The 18,460-nt window shown below is 39.8% G+C and overlaps 1 protein-coding gene across 4 annotated transcripts in view; it reads left to right on the top strand.

Moving 5' to 3' along the window:
• Positions 1 to 509: 509 nt before the first annotated feature.
• The window catches only part of Chmp3 (charged multivesicular body protein 3), a 37,167-nt gene continuing 19,216 nt past the window's right edge, over positions 510 to 18,460 (top strand). The window contains exons 1-3 of one of the 4 annotated variants that reach the window (XM_048430956.3): positions 553 to 711; positions 8,942 to 9,002; positions 14,134 to 14,313. In XM_048430956.3, coding sequence (XP_048286913.1) covers positions 667 to 711; positions 8,942 to 9,002; positions 14,134 to 14,313 — 286 coding nt within the window. In that variant the 5' untranslated portion in view covers positions 553 to 666. Of the gene's footprint in view, positions 712 to 1,538; positions 1,562 to 8,941; positions 9,003 to 14,133; positions 14,314 to 18,460 lie in introns of those variants that run through there. The other 3 variants (XM_048431043.3, XM_085690709.2, XM_085690710.2) reach the window with 3 other exon arrangements.

The raw sequence follows: 18,460 nt of genomic DNA, 5'->3' as shown, positions 1-18,460 counted from the left end.
TATTCTTCAGAAGTTAGCTTCAGCTGTGACACCTGCAGGTCTGTTGAACGTTAACCTTACAAGTGAAATAAATGTTATAATCTGTTATATCTATCTCCTCTTCTAGGGCTTCAGCATAGATCACTGCTACAGATCCGTAACTGGTGGCAGCCTGAAGAAACGCTTCCACAGTCGGGATGCAATGAAGGGGCTGAAGTTTTGACTCGATGAAAGGTTAGAACTTTTGAGACTTCCTAAAAGGGGAAAGAGGACGATGAACAAGTTTTTGAGTGAGGTGCTAAGAGGAGGGTAGGTTTGTAGCCTGCGAGCAGACTCCCGGACACAGAGGAAGCCACCCACAAATATCTGGGAATAAATATGCGTGACAGCGTTGAGATATAGATTTCTGGAATAAGTGACAAGTTTTAAACGTAGTCAATAAATATAGTTACTTCTATACTTCATCTAACCACCCTTAACTGGCGCAATGGTGTCATAAGGACTGAAAACCCCACCCAACTCAACTCTGCGCCTGCGCAGCGCGCATGCGTACTACCCCAGTTGCCGCCGCGCCCTTCTCAGGGCGTCTGGACTCCCTTCCTCGCGGCCCCGCCCAGGCGGCTGCCCGTGACCTGCCTGGGTGCAGGGAACGGGAAGTCGGAAGGGGTAAGAGGAGTCCAGTTCGTCATGGGGCTGTTTGGAAAAACCCAGGAGAGGCCTCCCAAAGAGCTGGTAAGGGCGAGCGACCGGGAGGCCGCGTGCTGGACAGCGGAGTTAGGGGTCGGCCGGCCGCGCTCTCAGACTGGCCCCTATTTCCGGGGCCTTCCACTCAGTCTAGGGGCCGAGGGAAGAGTTTAGGAGCGTGCTGTGAGGAAAAGCGCGTCCTTGCTGCTCGGCGCCCGAGCAGGGTGCGAAGGCCCAGTTTCGGGGCGCCTTGGCCTCGCCCCCACCCGGCACTAAGGCGTCACCTAGCCGGGCCCTGAGAAACCACTCCCCCCCGTGCGCGGTGGTACGGGCCGCCCGGAACCTTTCTCACGCACAGGCCCCGCCCCCGCGCCGGGCTGCGGACCACCCCGGGTGGGAGGAGGTGGGGGCTGTCCCGGACCAGAAGGTTATGGGCGTTGGACGGGTCAGCGACCCTAGAAGGTCCAGGCACCTGTGGTGCCTTCTTCGCTCACCTGTGTGGACGGAAGCCCGACTTGTATTTACTTCAGAGGCGCAGTAGTTCTACCAGGGTCCTACCCATCAGAAAGCTCCCGTATTTTCTGCTCGGAACTCTTAGATCTGCCCATAAATTGAGTTGTTCTGGAAACCAAGAATCAGCCTGTATTTGAGTCCTACTTTCAGACATCTTGGGTCTGTGACCCCGAGAGACTTGTCCGAGCCTGTGGTGCAGTAACTGACCACCACGAGGTGAAAAGCTTGAGCCGGTAGTAATACTGGAAGTGTGCTCTTTACATGCCCAGCCCTGTTACTCGCAGACCGCCAGCCGCAGCAGCAGTGGCAGCACCCCAGCATATTAGACTTGTGGGGGTCCATTACAGACCTGCGGGATCATATTTTGAATTCTACCTACGCTATGGTTAGTATGTGTCCTAATGTTGAGAAGCAGAGTTTCAACAGCATTCACACTTGTCCCTCAAATCCTTTCGTAGGTGACTTTAGCTGTCCAGCCAGTGTCATTCATAAACTCTGCCATTTTCCGGTGTGTTTTCTATTTCTTACGTGGTTACTCTATTGGGATAGAGATCGTGTTTTTAGCAATTACACTTATTTAAAATAAAGAAAGAGTTATATGAGTAATGCACATATCAGACATAAATTTAGATAGCCCTGAGATTGTTTTCTTTAGACTATCTGCACACTAAGTATACAAGTACCACAGAATAGTCATCTGCATAATGGTCTAAAGGGAAAACGAATACTTATCTAATTTAAGCTCCACAAATTCAGTTTATACCACCAAGAAAAAGGTAACAGGTGAGTGCTCTTAACAAAAGGGTTTTAAGAGTTGAGTGGGGCAGGCTTATAGTTTAGTTATGTGGGAGGCGGGGGAAGGAAATATTCCTGAAGGCAAGATTTTGAGGCCAGGTTGGGCAGTTACTCAGAAAGCAACTATTTTAGGGAAAAGTCTGGATGTTGTAGAGTTTATGAGTCATTACCGTGCATTTATTTTTTAAGTTTAATCCCTGCATTAAAAAAAATAACACTGTAGCTGGGTGGTGGTGACACACGCCTTTAATCCCAGCACTTGGGTGGCAGAGGCAATGGGTCTCTGTGAGTGAGTTCCAGGCCAGCCTGGTCTACAAGAGCTAGTTCTAGGTCAGGCCCCAAAGCTGCAGAGAAACCCTGTCTCGAAAAAAATAAAACAGAAAAAAACATTGTAAACAAAAATTTTACCTGGTTTGTGTGTGTGTATGTCGGGGTGGGGGGGTTCAAACATTTGTATAAAAGACTTACAAGGTGGGGAAGATTAAAAGATTTTAATTCCTTGATGTAAACATAAGTTTTTATGAGTATATGATAGAAAAGACGTAAGTTTTTATAAGTATATGATAGATAAGACTCACTATTTGTAGTATATTACACCAGAAGGCTTATGATGAATAGTCTCATTGTGTTTGTAAACAGGGTCTTGCTGTATGTGCTTGGTGGTTTTTGTCAGCTTCACACAGCCTAGACATATCTGGGGGGAGGGAATTGTAGTTGGGGAACTGCCTGTAGGCAAGTCTGTGTGGTATTGTCTTGATTAATGATGGATGTGGGAGAGCCTAGCTCTTTGTGCTGTACCACCCCTAGGCAGGTGGTACTGGATGGTCCTTCGCGGCCTCTGTTTAAGTTCCTGCCTCCAGGTTCCTTGACTTCTCCTCATGGTGCACTACAACTGTAAGCTGAAGTGTACCCTGCCCTCCCCAAGTTGCTTTTGTTCATGGTGTTTATCATGTCAACAGAAACCAAACTAAGACACTGTGTAGTCCAGGCTGATGATCCTTCTAAATGCTGGTGGTATTCCAGATGTGTACTGCTATGCTTGGCTGCTGCTAACTGTGGCCACCTGCATCCGGCCATGTCAGATAATCTGTGTTACTGGTTTCCTTTTGCTGCCATTCAGGACAATCTTGTGGGAGGCTGTATACTTGGATTGACCTGTAGTCTACCAAACCAATATAATTTAATCACAGTTTGATTAGTTGTAAGAAATGTTGCAGCCAATTAATTAGCAAAGTGGTAACCTGTTGACTAGTTAACGAAGCTGTAGTTCTTGTCTTGCTTTCTGGATTTCCTCCATTTTCTCTAAATGCCATCTTATCATATTGCTGGTTGGATTTCTCAGAACTTGCTCTGGTTCTGGATGTTGCCTGATTTATGACTAGGTTTTGTTTTGCTTTGCTTTAATAAATTCTGTTTGGTTAGCCTTAGGAATGTAACATGACAGGTGCTACCTTGGAGTTACACGGATTGCTATGCAGTCTCCTTAACCCTTTCTCTTCAGTGCCTTAATGCTATTTGTACCTCTTACGAATCAGCTGGCTTTGAATGGTTTTCTGATTGATGATTTGTTTTCTAATTTTATCATTTCTGTCTTAGTTGTTGGCTGACGGTCTTCAATAAAGATCTTCCTTTAGTTAGGCATGTTTGGTTACCTGAACATGTACTTTCTGCTAAAAAGGCAAGAGAAGCACGTGCCTAGTTGTTGTTTTTTTTTTTTAAATCACTAATGTTTAGAATAAGGGATTGGCATAATGTTTTCCGGAGATGTGAAATACTTTTTCTGTGCAGTGCCGTTTTAGTCTAGTAGATTTTAAGATGTGCTGTATGCCACAGTCACTTTTCATCATTATTTTGTGTGATGTTGAAATACAAGTCCGTGGTGTAAACAGTTTCTGTCACTTTTTGCTATAATCTTAATGTATTGAAGTGCTTGCTTTCTAGTATAATATATATCTTGATATATATATATATATTTTTTCCCATCCTAGCACCTCAAATCCACCATTTCTCTTAATAATGACAGTGCTGTAAGGACCCAAAGTGTGGGTGCATGTGCTGTTTCTTTCTATTGGAATGCCTTCAGTTCCAGACCTTTTAATGAAACATGAGTAGAGTGTATATTAAATTAAAAATTGTGATGGTGACTATAAATTGAATCAAACCAACCCTTTGCCAAAAAAAAAGCAGAAGTAAACAAAAAGTACAACTGTTTGAAACCACTGTAGATGCCAATGTAGTGGGATATTATAATCAAGATCCCAAAGAACTGGGATGCTCAGTTACAGGAGCTCACTAATGCTCAGTGCATTGGCCAGGAAACTGAGAACCTGAGCAGGCCTATTGACTAAAACCTGTGGCTACAAGAGCACCATAACTGGATTATGTGATGCACCAAAGGTAAAGGTTTCTGGCATATAACTCTGAAAAAAAAAATCTCAGGAGTATGTGACTGGAGACGGGCGGCACTCACAAATACTGGAACTAATTGCAGGCAGTCACTGACTTCAGCAGATTAACTGAGAACTAATTACCCAAGTTAGATGTTTGGCAGAAATAAATGTAAGTTTTCTGTGGAAGAAGATAAGGTTACATTCAGAAACTTAAATTATCCTGCAGATTCTCACACATAATGTTGAGAATTGATTTTTTAAAAAGAAGATTTTTATGAGTAGGAGACCTTCATATATCCTGGATACAAAGTCTTTATACATTTTTGGGGGGACTTGTTTAGCACATAGTTCTAAGTGGATTGTGTTGTGGGATATATGTACAATGTGTACAGATGTATTGCTATGATTGGTGTAATAAAAAATGAATGGCCAATAGCTAGGTAGGAGGTTTAGGTGAGATTTCTGGGCAGAGAGAAAGAAACTGGGAGGAGAAATCTAGGCACGTGGTGATGCCGGTGACTCTGAAAAAGTTGGACTTAAACTACAGAGCAGAGGTAACTGAGCCACGTAGTAGAACCTAGGTTAATAGAAACAGGTTAATTTGAGTTATAAGAGCTAGTGGGACCAGCTTAAGCTAATGACCAAACTTTTATGGTTATTAAATTTCTCTATAGTTATTTGTGGGTTGGCGATACAAGAAAGTCCTTTGAGAAAGCTTGCTACAGGGATATTTTCATCAAATCCCTCCCTTCAAAGCCCAGGGAATCTTGTGAAAGAGGAGGCAGAAGGAATGTGACAGCCAGAGGGACTGGGGGACACCAGGAGAAGAAGGTCCTCTAAATCAACTGAGCAAAGCTCATATGAACTCACAGAGACTGAAGCAACATGCAGTGGGCCTAAACGGGCCTGCACCAGGTTCTCTGCATATATATTTTAGCTTTAAGTTAAGTATTTTTATGGGACTCCTGAGTGTGTGAACAAGTGGATCTCTGATTCTTATGCTTTCTCTTAGGGCTCTTCTTTTCCTTCTTTTGGTTTACCTTGTCTGACTTCGATGTGATGACTTTTGTTTTATCTTATTTTATTTTGTTACTATCTCTTAGAAGCCCATTTTTTTTTCTCTAATGAGAGGCAGTAAGGGAGTGGATCCTGATTAGAGAGGAAGTGGAAAAGGGCTGGGAAGAGTAGAGGGAGGGGAATTGTAATTAGAATATATTGTATATGGAAAAAATATTTTTAATAAAAGAGGAAAAAAAGAAAATTATATTAAGAATATATTTTTGTTAAGTTCCCATTCTTCACATGGTAAGCTCACAACCATCCTTAACTCTGGATCCTAGGGTCCAGGGGATCTGATGCGCTTATCTGAACTCCTTGGTAACCAGACATATATGTGGTACACAGACATGTAGGCAAAGCATAATACATAATACATATAATACATATATATATAATGTTTACATATACATATATATATTTAAATACTTTTCAAAAGTTAAGTAAATGGTTTTTATTTATTTTTGGTATGGTTATAAATATCTTCTTCCCATTTGTGGTATTTTTCTTTACAGTCTTAGCAAAATAAAATTTTGTAGTTTCAGTTTAAGTAAAAATATCAACCCTTTTCTTTCCTGATTATTGCTTGTGCCTTTTAAAACTTAATTTTAAAGATTTCTTTTATTTTGAAGTTAAGGGTATGTGTGTGTCTGGTTGTGGGTGTAGACATGTGAGCCAGTTGCCTGACGCATTGGGTCTCCTAGAACTGGAGTTACATGGGTGCTGGGAATCCTAGAGTCCTAACTACTGGACCAACTCTCCAGTCCTGTTTGTGTTTTAAGGAGTCCTCTAACTTGATATCATGAATGTATTTTCCTTCTTCTGTAGATCTGGGACTTGAGAGGACTCATGGTGTGTAACAGGCAAACCTTCTACGACTGGGCTGCTTCTCCAGCCTTCTGTTTATGTCTAGTGTAACAATTTTTCATTTCATATTTGTGTTTTCTTTTTTAAGATTTATTTATTTATTTTATGTATATGAGGGCTCTGTCCGCATGAATGCCTGCAGGCCAGAACAGGGCATTGGATCCCATTATAGGTGGTTGTGAACCACCATGTGGGTGCTGGAAATTAATCTCAGGTCCTGTGGAAGAGCAAGTGCTCTTAACCGCTGAGCCATCTCTTCAGCCCTCATATTTGTTTTCAATCCACCAGGAATTAGCTTCAGGGATTGGTGGAATAGGAGTTTGGACTATTGGTTTCTGCGTGCCATTTGTCTCAGCACTGGTTGTAGGTGATGCCCTCTTGCTGGTTTCAGTTTCCTTCGCCTAGCTTGTGTCTGGCAGATAATAGACTCAGTAAAAGATTTGAATAAAGCACTTGTCTGAAACTTTCTGTAGGTTTCTTATGGTTTTCACAGCATAGTTTAACTTACTGATTGATTTTAAAATTTCTGTTGCTGCATTCCCTATGTTCTCTCACTTACTATTTTATTATTATCTGTTTTGAATTTTCTCTACTGTATCTTTACAGTCATGAGACATGTTTGTAACATTTTATTGATCTCCTGGTCTTGGACTGTGTTTCTTAACCCCTAAAAGAATATTGGAATCATCTGGATCCATGTAAAATGCTGAGTGTCATTTGAACTGGCTCAGTCCAGTTACATTGGTAATTTTTATTTATACACAAATATTTACAATAGCCATAGGTAACAGCAAACTCAGATAACCATCAATAGATGAAGAGAGAAACAAGGTTGTGGTGTGTACAGATAATGGGATGAAAGTCAGGCATAAAAAGATCAACATACTCATACATGCAGCAACATGGGTGAACCTTGAGAACAAGCTATGAAATGAAAGGTCTGGAGCCATAGGTCACACACTGTATTAGTACTTTTATATGAAATATTCAGAATAATCAATTCTGTAAAGACAAAGCTAATTATTGATTGCCAAGGAATTGGTGGATCTGGAGATTTAAGGTCATACTATGTTCCGAGGTGATAAAACGTTTTAAGGGTTGATGGCAAGTTGCACTAAGTTTCACAGCCAATCATATATTTGAGTATGATTAGTTACATATTATATGAATTTCACTTAAAGTGTACATAAACCTAACCTGATTAATTATTTAAAAATTGTGTTACATTGTAGTTTTATTTATGGTTTTTTTTGTTTTTTTGAGACAGGGTTATTTATATTTTTAATGTGTGTGTGTGTGTGTGTGTGTGTGTATAACATGCCTGTGCATATGATAAAAGAGGATATCAAGTGTCCTTTTTTCTCACTTTCTGCCTGGAGACTAACCCTAAAGCTTATTAAACCTAAAACCCACCATTTGACTAGGTTGGCTTGGCTGGTGAACTCCAGGGATCCAGTTACCTCTGTCCCCCAGCATTGGGGTTGCAGGCACTCATGGTTATGCCTGGATCTTCAGTGTTGAAACATTTCTTTTGGTTGCATCGTTGTTGTTGTGAATATTTTGCAGATTTTGGTAATTATTAAATGTTAAACTTGAAATTTAATGAAAATACATCTTCTAATGACAGGAAATTTTAGACTCAGTTTAATTCATGTATCTGTGGGTGAATGTAACAGGATTCAATGTTCTATTGCTCTAGAATTAATATAAAATTTTTTGATTAGACTTAAGTGCTGAAAAAGCTTTTAGTAAGTAGCTGGTGCGGGAAGGACAGAGCAGTGTCACTCAGTTCTTCTGCCAAAAAGCACAATGTAACTATTTTTAATTTACTTTTAAATAATTAAAATACTTCTAATGATCCATAAGCTGACACCTCAGAGTTCCCTTCAGTATTTTTGAGTAAAATTGAAGAATTGGAAAATAGTTGACTTGCATGAAAATGTGTTAGTTATTAGCATTATCTACACGCCTGTCTCCAGTTGGCTACATTTGGTGCCTCTGAGGTTTTAACCTGATAGGAAGAAAATTAACATATAAAAAGATGAGTTCCCAGTACATAAGCAAAGGTTTTTAAAATAACTTCATGTAAAAGATGAAAATCTTCAGATGTCCTGAGACTGTACTTGCCATGTATCATAAGAAGCCTTGTGTGCCTACGTTTTCTGTAACGTGATCTCAGTCCCTGTCATGCAACAAGCCAAATCAGATTGAATTAATAAATCCATCTTTAATAAGCAGGGCAGAGCAAAGCAACTCCCAGGTGTCTCTTGGGTAGGCAGGAGAGAGCATATGGCAGATCTCCAGGTCTTAAATACCCTGTAGGCGTGGTCTTCCGCAGCTCCTGGGGAGAAGCTGAGCCTTGGCAGGCTTTCTGAGGGCTGGGGTCTGGGATGGGAGGAGTGAGGCTCAGTTCCAGTTGAACATTTGGGTGGGGTTCGGAATGGAGCAGAGTGAGGAGCCAAGATCCCCAGCACCTATGTACTGTAAATAATAGGGTTGGTTCACAAAGGAAAAAAAAAAAAGTGAACCTAAAGGCCTTTCTTCCAATTAAAAACCAAAAAATTGTGTCTAAACTCAGTGTAGAATTCCTAAAAATGCACAAAGCTTGCTAGGAGTGTTTGCTCCTCTGATAATTCCCTATCTAAAATTCTCCTCAGGTCAATGAATGGTCACTGAAGATCAGAAAGGAGATGAGAGTTGTTGACAGGCAAATACGAGGTAAATCACTGCTTATGTTTCCTTTTCTATACGCTAATGCTCTTCATTTCAGTGCATTATAAGATACAGTTTACTCCTAAATTATGTGTAGATATTCTCAATCTTCTGCTTTCTAGTTCTATATTTAGTATAGAAAGGGTAATGATTGAAATAAACTATATAGTAAGAGCAAAAGAAAGCCCTCGATGCTTGCAAACAAAAGTCTTTAATGAGTTTTAATTAAATAAATTGTGCATAAGAAAACAATGCAATTTCAGTATCTCTACTCTCTGCATATTTCAACATAACTTTAAATTGGGAACAATGCACTTCTAAATAAAAGTTACTTGAAGTTAAGGTGAGTGGCCAAGAAATGGTAATGTTTAAACTAAGTTTTTTTTAAGTTTTATATATTTTGACAATTTGATACATATAAGCAATGTATATTGATTATACCCATCCCAGATCCCCCTCCCATTCCCCTCAGGCAGCCCATGATATCTTCCTCTACTTCATATTCATGTTCACACCCCCACATCCATTGTAATCCATGGAGTCCAGTTAGGACAGTCTGGTGGAGTGCTGACGGGCTTTGCTGGCTTGACCTTGTGCAGGTCTGTGTAGGCCTCCACAGCTGCAGTGAGTTTATGTGTGCGGTGGCCATATCCTGTCAGAAGACAACACTTCACAGTACTCTTCCACATGCGTCCATTCTTTCCACCCCTTCTGAGATGGTTCCTGAGCCTTGGATTGGATGCTGGTATAGCTATCCCATTTAGGACTGAACACTCAGTCTTTTATTCTCAGCACACTGACTAGTTTTCAGTCCCAAGTTATAAGGCCCAGGTAGAGGACAGCATTTATCAACATGATCATTTAGCAAGCTGTCAGTAGGAGGCTACACTCTAGGGCGTAGACATCCTAAGTCATGGACCTTTGACAGAGTTTAAAGTATCAGATACGAATTTCCTCCTATGAATCAGATGTCAAAAGTATCCTTCGTGCCACTGTTAAACTAGTGACTGTGTCAGTGTTGTAGTATGCAGGATCTTCTGCTGGATAATGATATTGGTGGCTTCCTTCCCACCCCACAGTAGCCTGTTTAGCACTTTCTAGCACTTGAAGCTAACCAGTAGGGAGAAAATTTTCAGGTCAATTCCAGCTTGATTCCACTATGTCTTGTAACCAAAATATGTGTCATGTTTCAGCAGTAAGGTCTTTCCATCTAGTTCTAGCAGGCAGCCAAAAGGTAGCCTCTGTTATCTTTAGTACCTCTGGGGTCCTCCTGTTACCAAAAGCAAGCCTAGCACTGACATTTTTAATTCCTAACTCATGTCTTCTGGGAGAAGTATTGTTCATCCATGCCTTCTATCTGCATTTAAAAGCGTTAAAATTTGTTGCTGTGTTTTAAGACCGGGGAGGGAGGGTTTTTCTCTGTATGGTCCTGGCTGGCCTTGAACTCACAGAGCTGTCTGCCTCTGCCTTCCAAGACTTAGGATAAAAGGCATGCGCCACCACACCCTGCCTGATTAGCTTACAAAGTAGTGGGTTTCTAAAGGTGTTTAGAGCCTTAGTTTAGTCTAACCCTGCACTCTACTTCTCCTTGATTCTACTCTATCCTTTCTTAAGCCTCCAATATTCCCCTGCCTCTACTTTTATACAATAGGGGTTCTACTATCCTCTTCCTCCTTACAGGTTTTTAAAAACACCTTCATGAATAGAAAAGATTGAAACCAGGAAAGTGTTCCAGTATTACACTATCAAAACTTTAAAAAAGAATTAGAGATGAGAATTCTATTCAGCTGTGATAATTGATTTTAGTCTTCCACTTCTACTTCAGTTGTCAATGAAAGTTTGAACTTTCAAGGCAACTCTGAAACAGCCACCTTCCACACTGGACAGGTGACTGTGTATATTGGGAAAAGAAACAGAAAGAGAACCCTCATAGTTCTGTCTTTCTGTCTAGAGATACTTTCCTGAATGTGGCACATGGAAAGGATTCCAGAAAGAACATGGTAGTCTCTTCGAGTTGAAGACTTGGAGATCAGGGGTGAGCAAGGCTAAAATACGTGGTGCAGAGTAACAGAGAAAAGGAATATAACCAAGGAAAGAACTCCAGATATCTCCATGTGATCTGTGTCATAGCTGAACACTGACCTGTGCATACTTAGAGTGGTATTTGCAGAGGCTGGACAAAGAATGATTAATGGGAACCAAACAACTACCAGGAATTTTTAAGCCAACAGGGTTGGGAGCAAAGACACTAAAGAGATGTTGTTTAAATACTTATATATAGACTGGAGAAGGACCACATTTAGTATTAAGGTAAGAATAAATGCACCAACTGAGGGAAGCTTATGAACAGTTACTTAGCTCCAGTCCAAATAAAACGTAGTGCTCTTTAAAGGACTGCAGAATTATGGCATCCAGCACTGAGGCATTTTCAGTGACAGGAATACAGTGAAAAGGCCACTTCAGGAGAGTAGAAAAATGGCCCATATGAGTAAAATAAATAAGGTAGACAATAAAAATAGATCAAAAAAGCAATTAACTATAAAAGGATAGGAAATATACTGAAGAATTTAAAACAAAGCCATCAACAAAATGACCTAACTAGAAGATGTGGAAAAGAAATTGTAATTCGTAAGATAAAGGAAAATGTCACCAAATGGACACAGCAGCAGATTGGACTCTATAAAAATGAGACCAAAGAAATTGAAGATTGCAAACTGTGCTACCAAATAAATAAATAAATAACAAAGAGAAAGAAAGAAAGGAAAGGAAAAGACAACAAAACCAATAGAACTCCTGTGACCTGTGTCTACATAGTGAGTTCTAGAACAGCCAGGGCTATGTAGAAAGGCCTTGTCTCAAACAGCAACAACAAAAATAAAAATAAGTACCCTGTACAATGGGAGAAAATATTTGTAAGTCATATATCCCTAAGAGCACACAGAGAACTCCTGAAACTATTCAGAAATAGAAAAAGTCCTTGAAGAGACATTTCTCCAAGGAGACTATACCAGTGAGAAACCATTCAAGATATTCATCCTTAAGGAACTGTAAGGCAACCCCAGTGGATACTACTGCATACCTAACGGGTAACTGTTATCAAAACGAAACAAGAACCCCAAACCACAAGATAGCAAGTGTTGATTGGCAAGAATTTGGTGAAATTAGAAGTCTTTGTGTACCACGAATAGGAACACAGAACAAGTGTAACCACTTTGGACAACAGAGAGTAGCTCCTGAGGAAATTAAAAATAGGATTATCAGGTCTGGCATCAAGGTGGCATCCACCTTTAACCCAAGCACTTAGGATCTACAGGAGCCTATTTAGAGAGTTCAGAATAGATAGCCAGGGCTACTTAGAGAGACCCTGTCTCCCCCAACCCTCCCAAAAAAGAATTACCATATGATCCAACAATTCTCCTTTAGGTATATATACAAACAACTGAAGGCCAGGTCTTGAAGAGATATTTGTAAATAAATATCCCTGACAGAATTAGTCATACTAGTTGAAGTTTTTTATAAGATTTAAAAAAAAATAAGTATGTTATATAACAGAAAATAGTTACATGCTATATTGTGGATAAAGAGAACATATGCTAAGAAAAATCAAAAAAGTACTAATGTTGCTCGATTCCACATGCACAAGGTAGCTAAAAATAATCACTTTATAAGACAGTAGAATGCTACTTGCCAGGGACTGGGGAGAGGGGAGAATGTAGGATTTCTGGTAATAGATGTTTTTAGACTTAGACTTTGTGTCCTAAGGATGGAAGGTAGTGATGGTTGTACAGCCTTATGAATGTGCTTATACTATTTTGTTGAGAGCTGAGCTGATGAGCTGAGGCTTTCCCAGAGGCCCTGATAGAGTGAAAAAGGAACACAGCTCCTTTTCAAAACCAGGAACGTGCTTGGTCCAGCCAATAATAGCCTGGGGCCAGGGCCTTTAGGAGATTTTTTTCCCTGAGACCCTGATGTATAGAGAGGAAAGTAGCTACTTCTCTAAAACCAGGAAGTGGCAGAGCTGATAATGGCTTGGCTGGGGCCTTGGGGGACCTTGGTTTGAGATCTTGAGGACCTAGTTCTTCCCACAGCAAGGGGCTATAGTTATCATTCCCAAGGCCAGTGTGTACTCTGTCTGTAATGTTCTTAAGATACCCCATGTTCCCTTTGTCTAACATTGTCTGATTAGCTTCTTGCTGACTATTCCCACTGTATGGTAGTTCTGCTGACTCTGTTCCACTTCTTTCCTAAAAACAATACGTAAGATGCTGTTCCTCAAGCTTGCTTAGCTTAAGACATAGCTTGTGCAAGACATCCTGATCACAAACTTTATTATCTTCTCTGTCTTCGTCTTTATCTTCAGATCTCCCGGTCTTCCAGATCATTATTTAATTGTACAATTGAGAATGGTTAAGATGGTAAATAATGTTAACGTGTATGTTGTCAAGTTTTTAAAGTTCAAAAGTTTTTACTTGTTATAAAGCATATACAGACTTGTCTAAATGCTAGTTGATGCTGATACAGTGCTTTTGTGTGTTCTAATTTTCTTTATATTGTAGATTTTTGTAACAATTACTGTTCAGAGATTGCATTCTCATACTTGTAAGAAAGCTGCAGACTAATTGTCAGAATTAGCTCTTGGATGCATGCATACTGCATTAAGCTCCTTAGTATAGATAGGTACCAAGCAATGTAAGAGTGGACTCACAAAAGGTTTTTAAAAAGTTTTTTAGGTACAATAGGATTATACTACTGTTTATTGTCAAACTGTAGTCTTGTTCCAGGAAATAATAAATAGCCATACATTATTTTTATTTCATTTATATCATGTGATAATTTTCTTCTTACAGATATATTTACATTATAATAAAAAGTTTGAGTGCTGCCAAGCCTGATTTGTCCTCCCCCCTTGTGTATGTGTGTCTGTATTATGTATGTTTGCATACATGTATGTAGGTGGCCGACGACTCCAAAAGAGGGTATCAGATTCCTTGGAGTTGAAGTTAGAGGCATTCTGAGAGCCCCACTATGGGTCCTGGGGTCTGAACTCTGTTTTCACAATTGAGAAGCAAGTACTTAAACTGCAGAAACATCTCTTCAGCCCCAACTCATGGTTTTTAATGTTCTATTCTAAATTTAGATATCCAAAGAGAAGAAGAAAAAGTAAAACGGTCTGTGAAAGATGCAGCCAAGAAGGGCCAGAAGGATGTCTGTGTGGTTCTGGCCAAGGAGATGATCAGGTCAAGGAAGGCTGTGAGCAAACTCTATGCATCCAAAGCACACATGAACTCTGTGCTCATGGGGATGAAGAACCAGCTTGGTAAGGCCCAGGTACCTTACAGTTCCCAGTAATGCTGTTGTCGTTGTTACTGTCAGCACTGATTTCCTTGCATAGGAAGAATAGGTTCAAGTCTGGTTTTTACTTTTTACATTGTCCTAACTAGGTACTGTATAAATGTAAAATATAATTGTCACTATTGATTTGTTACTTATTTTTTGCCAGTGTTTTTGAAATAGTGAGACTCTACATTGATGTCTTTGTTTAGAAGTTAGAATATATTGAATGTATATGTTCAGCTGCAGTCTATACTACACCTGACACTTGAATGCTCTTTATAAAATGAACATGGCTCTTGAGTCATCTGTTTAAAATGCCGTGCCTTCTCACTGCATTTGGTTAAAGTCCACATTCTCAGTTTGATCTCGGAGGTCCTATGTGCTCTGACCTCATCTCCTTGTCTCCTTCTTCTCTCCATCCTTCTGTACTGCTCTTTCTCTTCCTGGACCGGGAGCAGCTTATTCTTATCTTAGAGCCTTTCCATTTGGAGATGTCTCTGCACGTACACACTGGTCGTTGTCCTACAGGTCTCAGTTCAGTGTTAGGCACACAGTGAAGCCTTTTCTAAAGCTTCTCTCAGCATCACATCATGACAGTGTCTTTAATTTCTTTATAATTCTTTTCACCTTTTTTTTTTCTTTTGAGACAGGGTTTCTCCTTGTAATAGCCCTGGCTCTCCTGGAACTTACTATGTAGACCAGGCTGGCTCAAACTCACAGAGATCCACCTGCCTCTGCCTAAGTACTGGGATTGAAGGCTTGTGCCTCCAAGCATGGCTTCTTCTAAGTACTAATTTCTAATGAAATTAACTTGTTTGATATATCCCTGAGCTATATCTCCAGTTCTTTTCTGTTCACTTAAATTTCTTGAGTCTCAGTGTGTAGCCCTAACACATAGATCCCTTTGCCTCTGCTTCCTCAGTGCTGGATTAAAAGTGTGCACTACATGGCCAGCATTGATTTGTTCTTAATGTAGATATTGTGTCCCCTTATTAGAGCTAGAATCCTGGTCTGTCTAGCCCATGGGTATATCTCCAGCTTAGAAAAGAGTGTGTGGTCATGGAATATCTATGAAGAACACTCCCACAACATAATCAAGTGCTATTGATTGTTTCTCTGTGTATATAGTTGCTTTTCATATATATTCTTAATATTAAACATGTAGCAGAATTCTTTATTCATTATTTCAATTTTTAGATGCTTTTATTATGTATTGTTAAAAGATTTATTTATTTAGTTTTCTTTTATGTTTATAAGTGTTTTGCCTGCATGTATGTCTGTGTACCATGTGTGTGCAGTACCTGCAGAAGAGGGAATCAGATCCAGTGGAACTGGAATTATATATGATTGTTAGCGGCCATGTATGTACTGAGAATTGAGCCCAGGTCCTCTAGAATGGCAGCCGGTGCCCTTAATCACTAAGCCATATATCCATCCCTTTTATCTTATTTTTATTTATGTGTATTATTGTATATGTCTATGCACATGCTCATGGGTGCTTGCAAAGGATCTCCCTGGAGCTGGAGTTACAGATGGTTGTCAGCCAACTGATAAAGATAATGGAAACTGAGGTCCTGTCTTTTGCAAGAGCAGCAGATGCTCTTAACCACTGAATGAACCATCTCTATAGCTGTATTATTTATTTTTTTCCAGCTAGTTTTTATAGCTTTTTCCCCCTTTTCTTTTTTCTTCCTCCTTTCCACATCCCAGTTTTGATCTTAGAACTTCAGATCTCAGGAAGCCCCCTCAGCACATGTAGACAACGTGATATCTCAATCTAGATCCCTTATCTAGCAGATGTCTGGGTCTATGTATTCTGTACTTACTCTTTTTCCAGGTCAAACTTGCAGAACTCATCCAGGTTCAGGCACCTTCACTGCCTATTATTGTAATGCTTCTTAAACACCTTGGCTGCTTATTTTTAGGCATTTGTAAGATTTTTCAACAATGATGTGCTATTCCCGTATTTACTGAAGGTTGCAGTCTTGAACAGTACCTTTGGAACCTCAGTCCCTTCTTTGACTTTTGTTATGTCAAAACTCACTAGACTTATTATGGAATACATCATTTTGTGTGTGTTGTGGGGGGAGCTCTTGTTAGTGGTGGTTGTTTTTGAGACAGTCTTATCTTATACCTTAGCCAAGCCTGGAAATTATGATTTTTCTGCCTCATTCTCCTTGACTATATTTCTTTTGTTTCATGTCAGTACATTTGCTTCTGGTTTTCAAGTGTTTTTTTTTTTTGTTTGTTTGGTTTTTTTTGGCCTATTGTGCCCACAAATTGTTGTTATTTTAGAAATTCTAATACTTAGCAGCTATCAGACTCTCATACTTAGAAATAGCATATGAAGCTTTTTACTTTGAGTTTTGACTCAAGAAATTATATTCTGCATTTGGTTCTACTTTAGGAATCTATACGAGTAGATCAAACATAGAAAATAAATTCACAAAAGCACCAGAAGAAAATATGTTTAAAACACAAGAAACTGAAATGAAAAAAATCTTTTCAGGTCAAATATAAAATCTTATAAAGAAAAAGGTTGATAATGAACAGGTTAAAAAGTATTCCCCATAAATCCAAAAGAAAAAGTGACTAAGCAATTGTATTAAGCAAAAAATTGATAGCTTAATCAAAAGCCTTTTGAAAGCCATTTTAAAAAATTATACAAAGACAAAGGAGAGTAAATGGATATATAAAAATTCTCAATCCCAATAAGAATTCAAACTATGCTATTTTGTTACAGAATCTTATGTAGCCCAAGCTGGCCTTGAACAACCTATGTAGAAGATGACTTGGTACCTCTATTCTTCCTGTCTCTACTTCCTCTCAAGTACTAGGGTCAGAAAACATGGGTCTCTGGACCTGGCTTTTTGCTGCTGGGAAATTGAACCCAGAGTTTCATTCATCCTCAGCAAATACCATACCAACTGATCTGCATCCCTAACCCCCAAATGTACTTTGGAATGAGATGATCACATTCTGTCAGAGGGTAAAGTATAGGTTTTGGGGGGTGTAAGATGGCTCTCAGCATAAAGATACTTGCTGCCAAGCCTGACAACGCAAGTTTGATCTCCAGGACCAGGACCCACGGTGGAAGGAGACAACTGACTCCTGCAGTTATCCTTCAGAGTTTGTACACACACACACACACACACACACACACACACACACACACACACACACACCATGGCATACTTGCCCCTGCCAATAAAGATTTGGAATTGGTAATTGAATATGTTGGTACAGTGCCTATAATCTCAGTACTTGGGAGGTAGAAGCAAATCAGTGAGTTTAAGGCCAGCTATTTTCTTTGGAGCTCACTATGTAGACTAGGCTTGCCTCAAACTCACAGGAATCTGCCTGTGTCTGCTTCCCAAGTGCTGGAATCAAATGCATTTACCATCATTCCCAGCAGTCAGCCATTTTCTTCTAGAAGACTTTCCAAAGTAGTCAAGTAATATATTCTTTTTTGTGTAACTTTTCTTTGAGAATTAACAAATTTTAAGTCATCTTTTATATTTTTTATAAACCTGACATATGTACCTGTAGGTCATGTTATAGTCATTTGCTTTCCTGAGATTTTAACTTCCTTATTTGCATTTCTGACTTGGTGTTGAATTTAATCATGGCAGCGTAATGTGAAAAGAGCAAGTACAGGTCAGACGTAACAGAGCATACCTTTAATCCTGCACTTCAGAGGCAGAGGCAGGTGAATCTCAGTTAGAATTGGAGGCCTCCTGGTCTATGTAGCCAGTTCCAGGACAGCCAAGGCTACATAGTTAGACCCTATTTCAAAATAATATAAAAAAAATGAAGTGTTAATCAGAGGTTCTCTCCTGCCTACCAGTTCCCAAACAACGACACAGAGGCTCATTATTGCTTATAAATGCTTGGCCAGTGGCTCAGGCTTGTTACTAGCTAGCTCTTAAATTTAAAATAACCCATATTTTTTTAAACTGTGCTTTGCCATATGGTTTGTGGCTTACCACCTCATTTTCTACATGTCTTGCTTCCTCAGCTTCCTTCTTTCTTCTCCTGTATCTCTGCTTGGATTTCCCGCCTAGCTCTATCCTGCTTTGCCATAGGTTAAAGAAACTTTATTTATATTTATATGCAACACATATTCACAG

This window comes from Myodes glareolus, chromosome 6 (genome assembly GCF_982192425.1).
Source record: "Myodes glareolus chromosome 6, mMyoGla1.1, whole genome shotgun sequence".
In the NCBI taxonomy this organism is placed as follows: domain Eukaryota; kingdom Metazoa; phylum Chordata; class Mammalia; order Rodentia; family Cricetidae; genus Myodes; species Myodes glareolus.
Note: the sequence above shows the minus strand (reverse complement) of the source record. Positions and strands in the feature narration are given on the sequence as shown.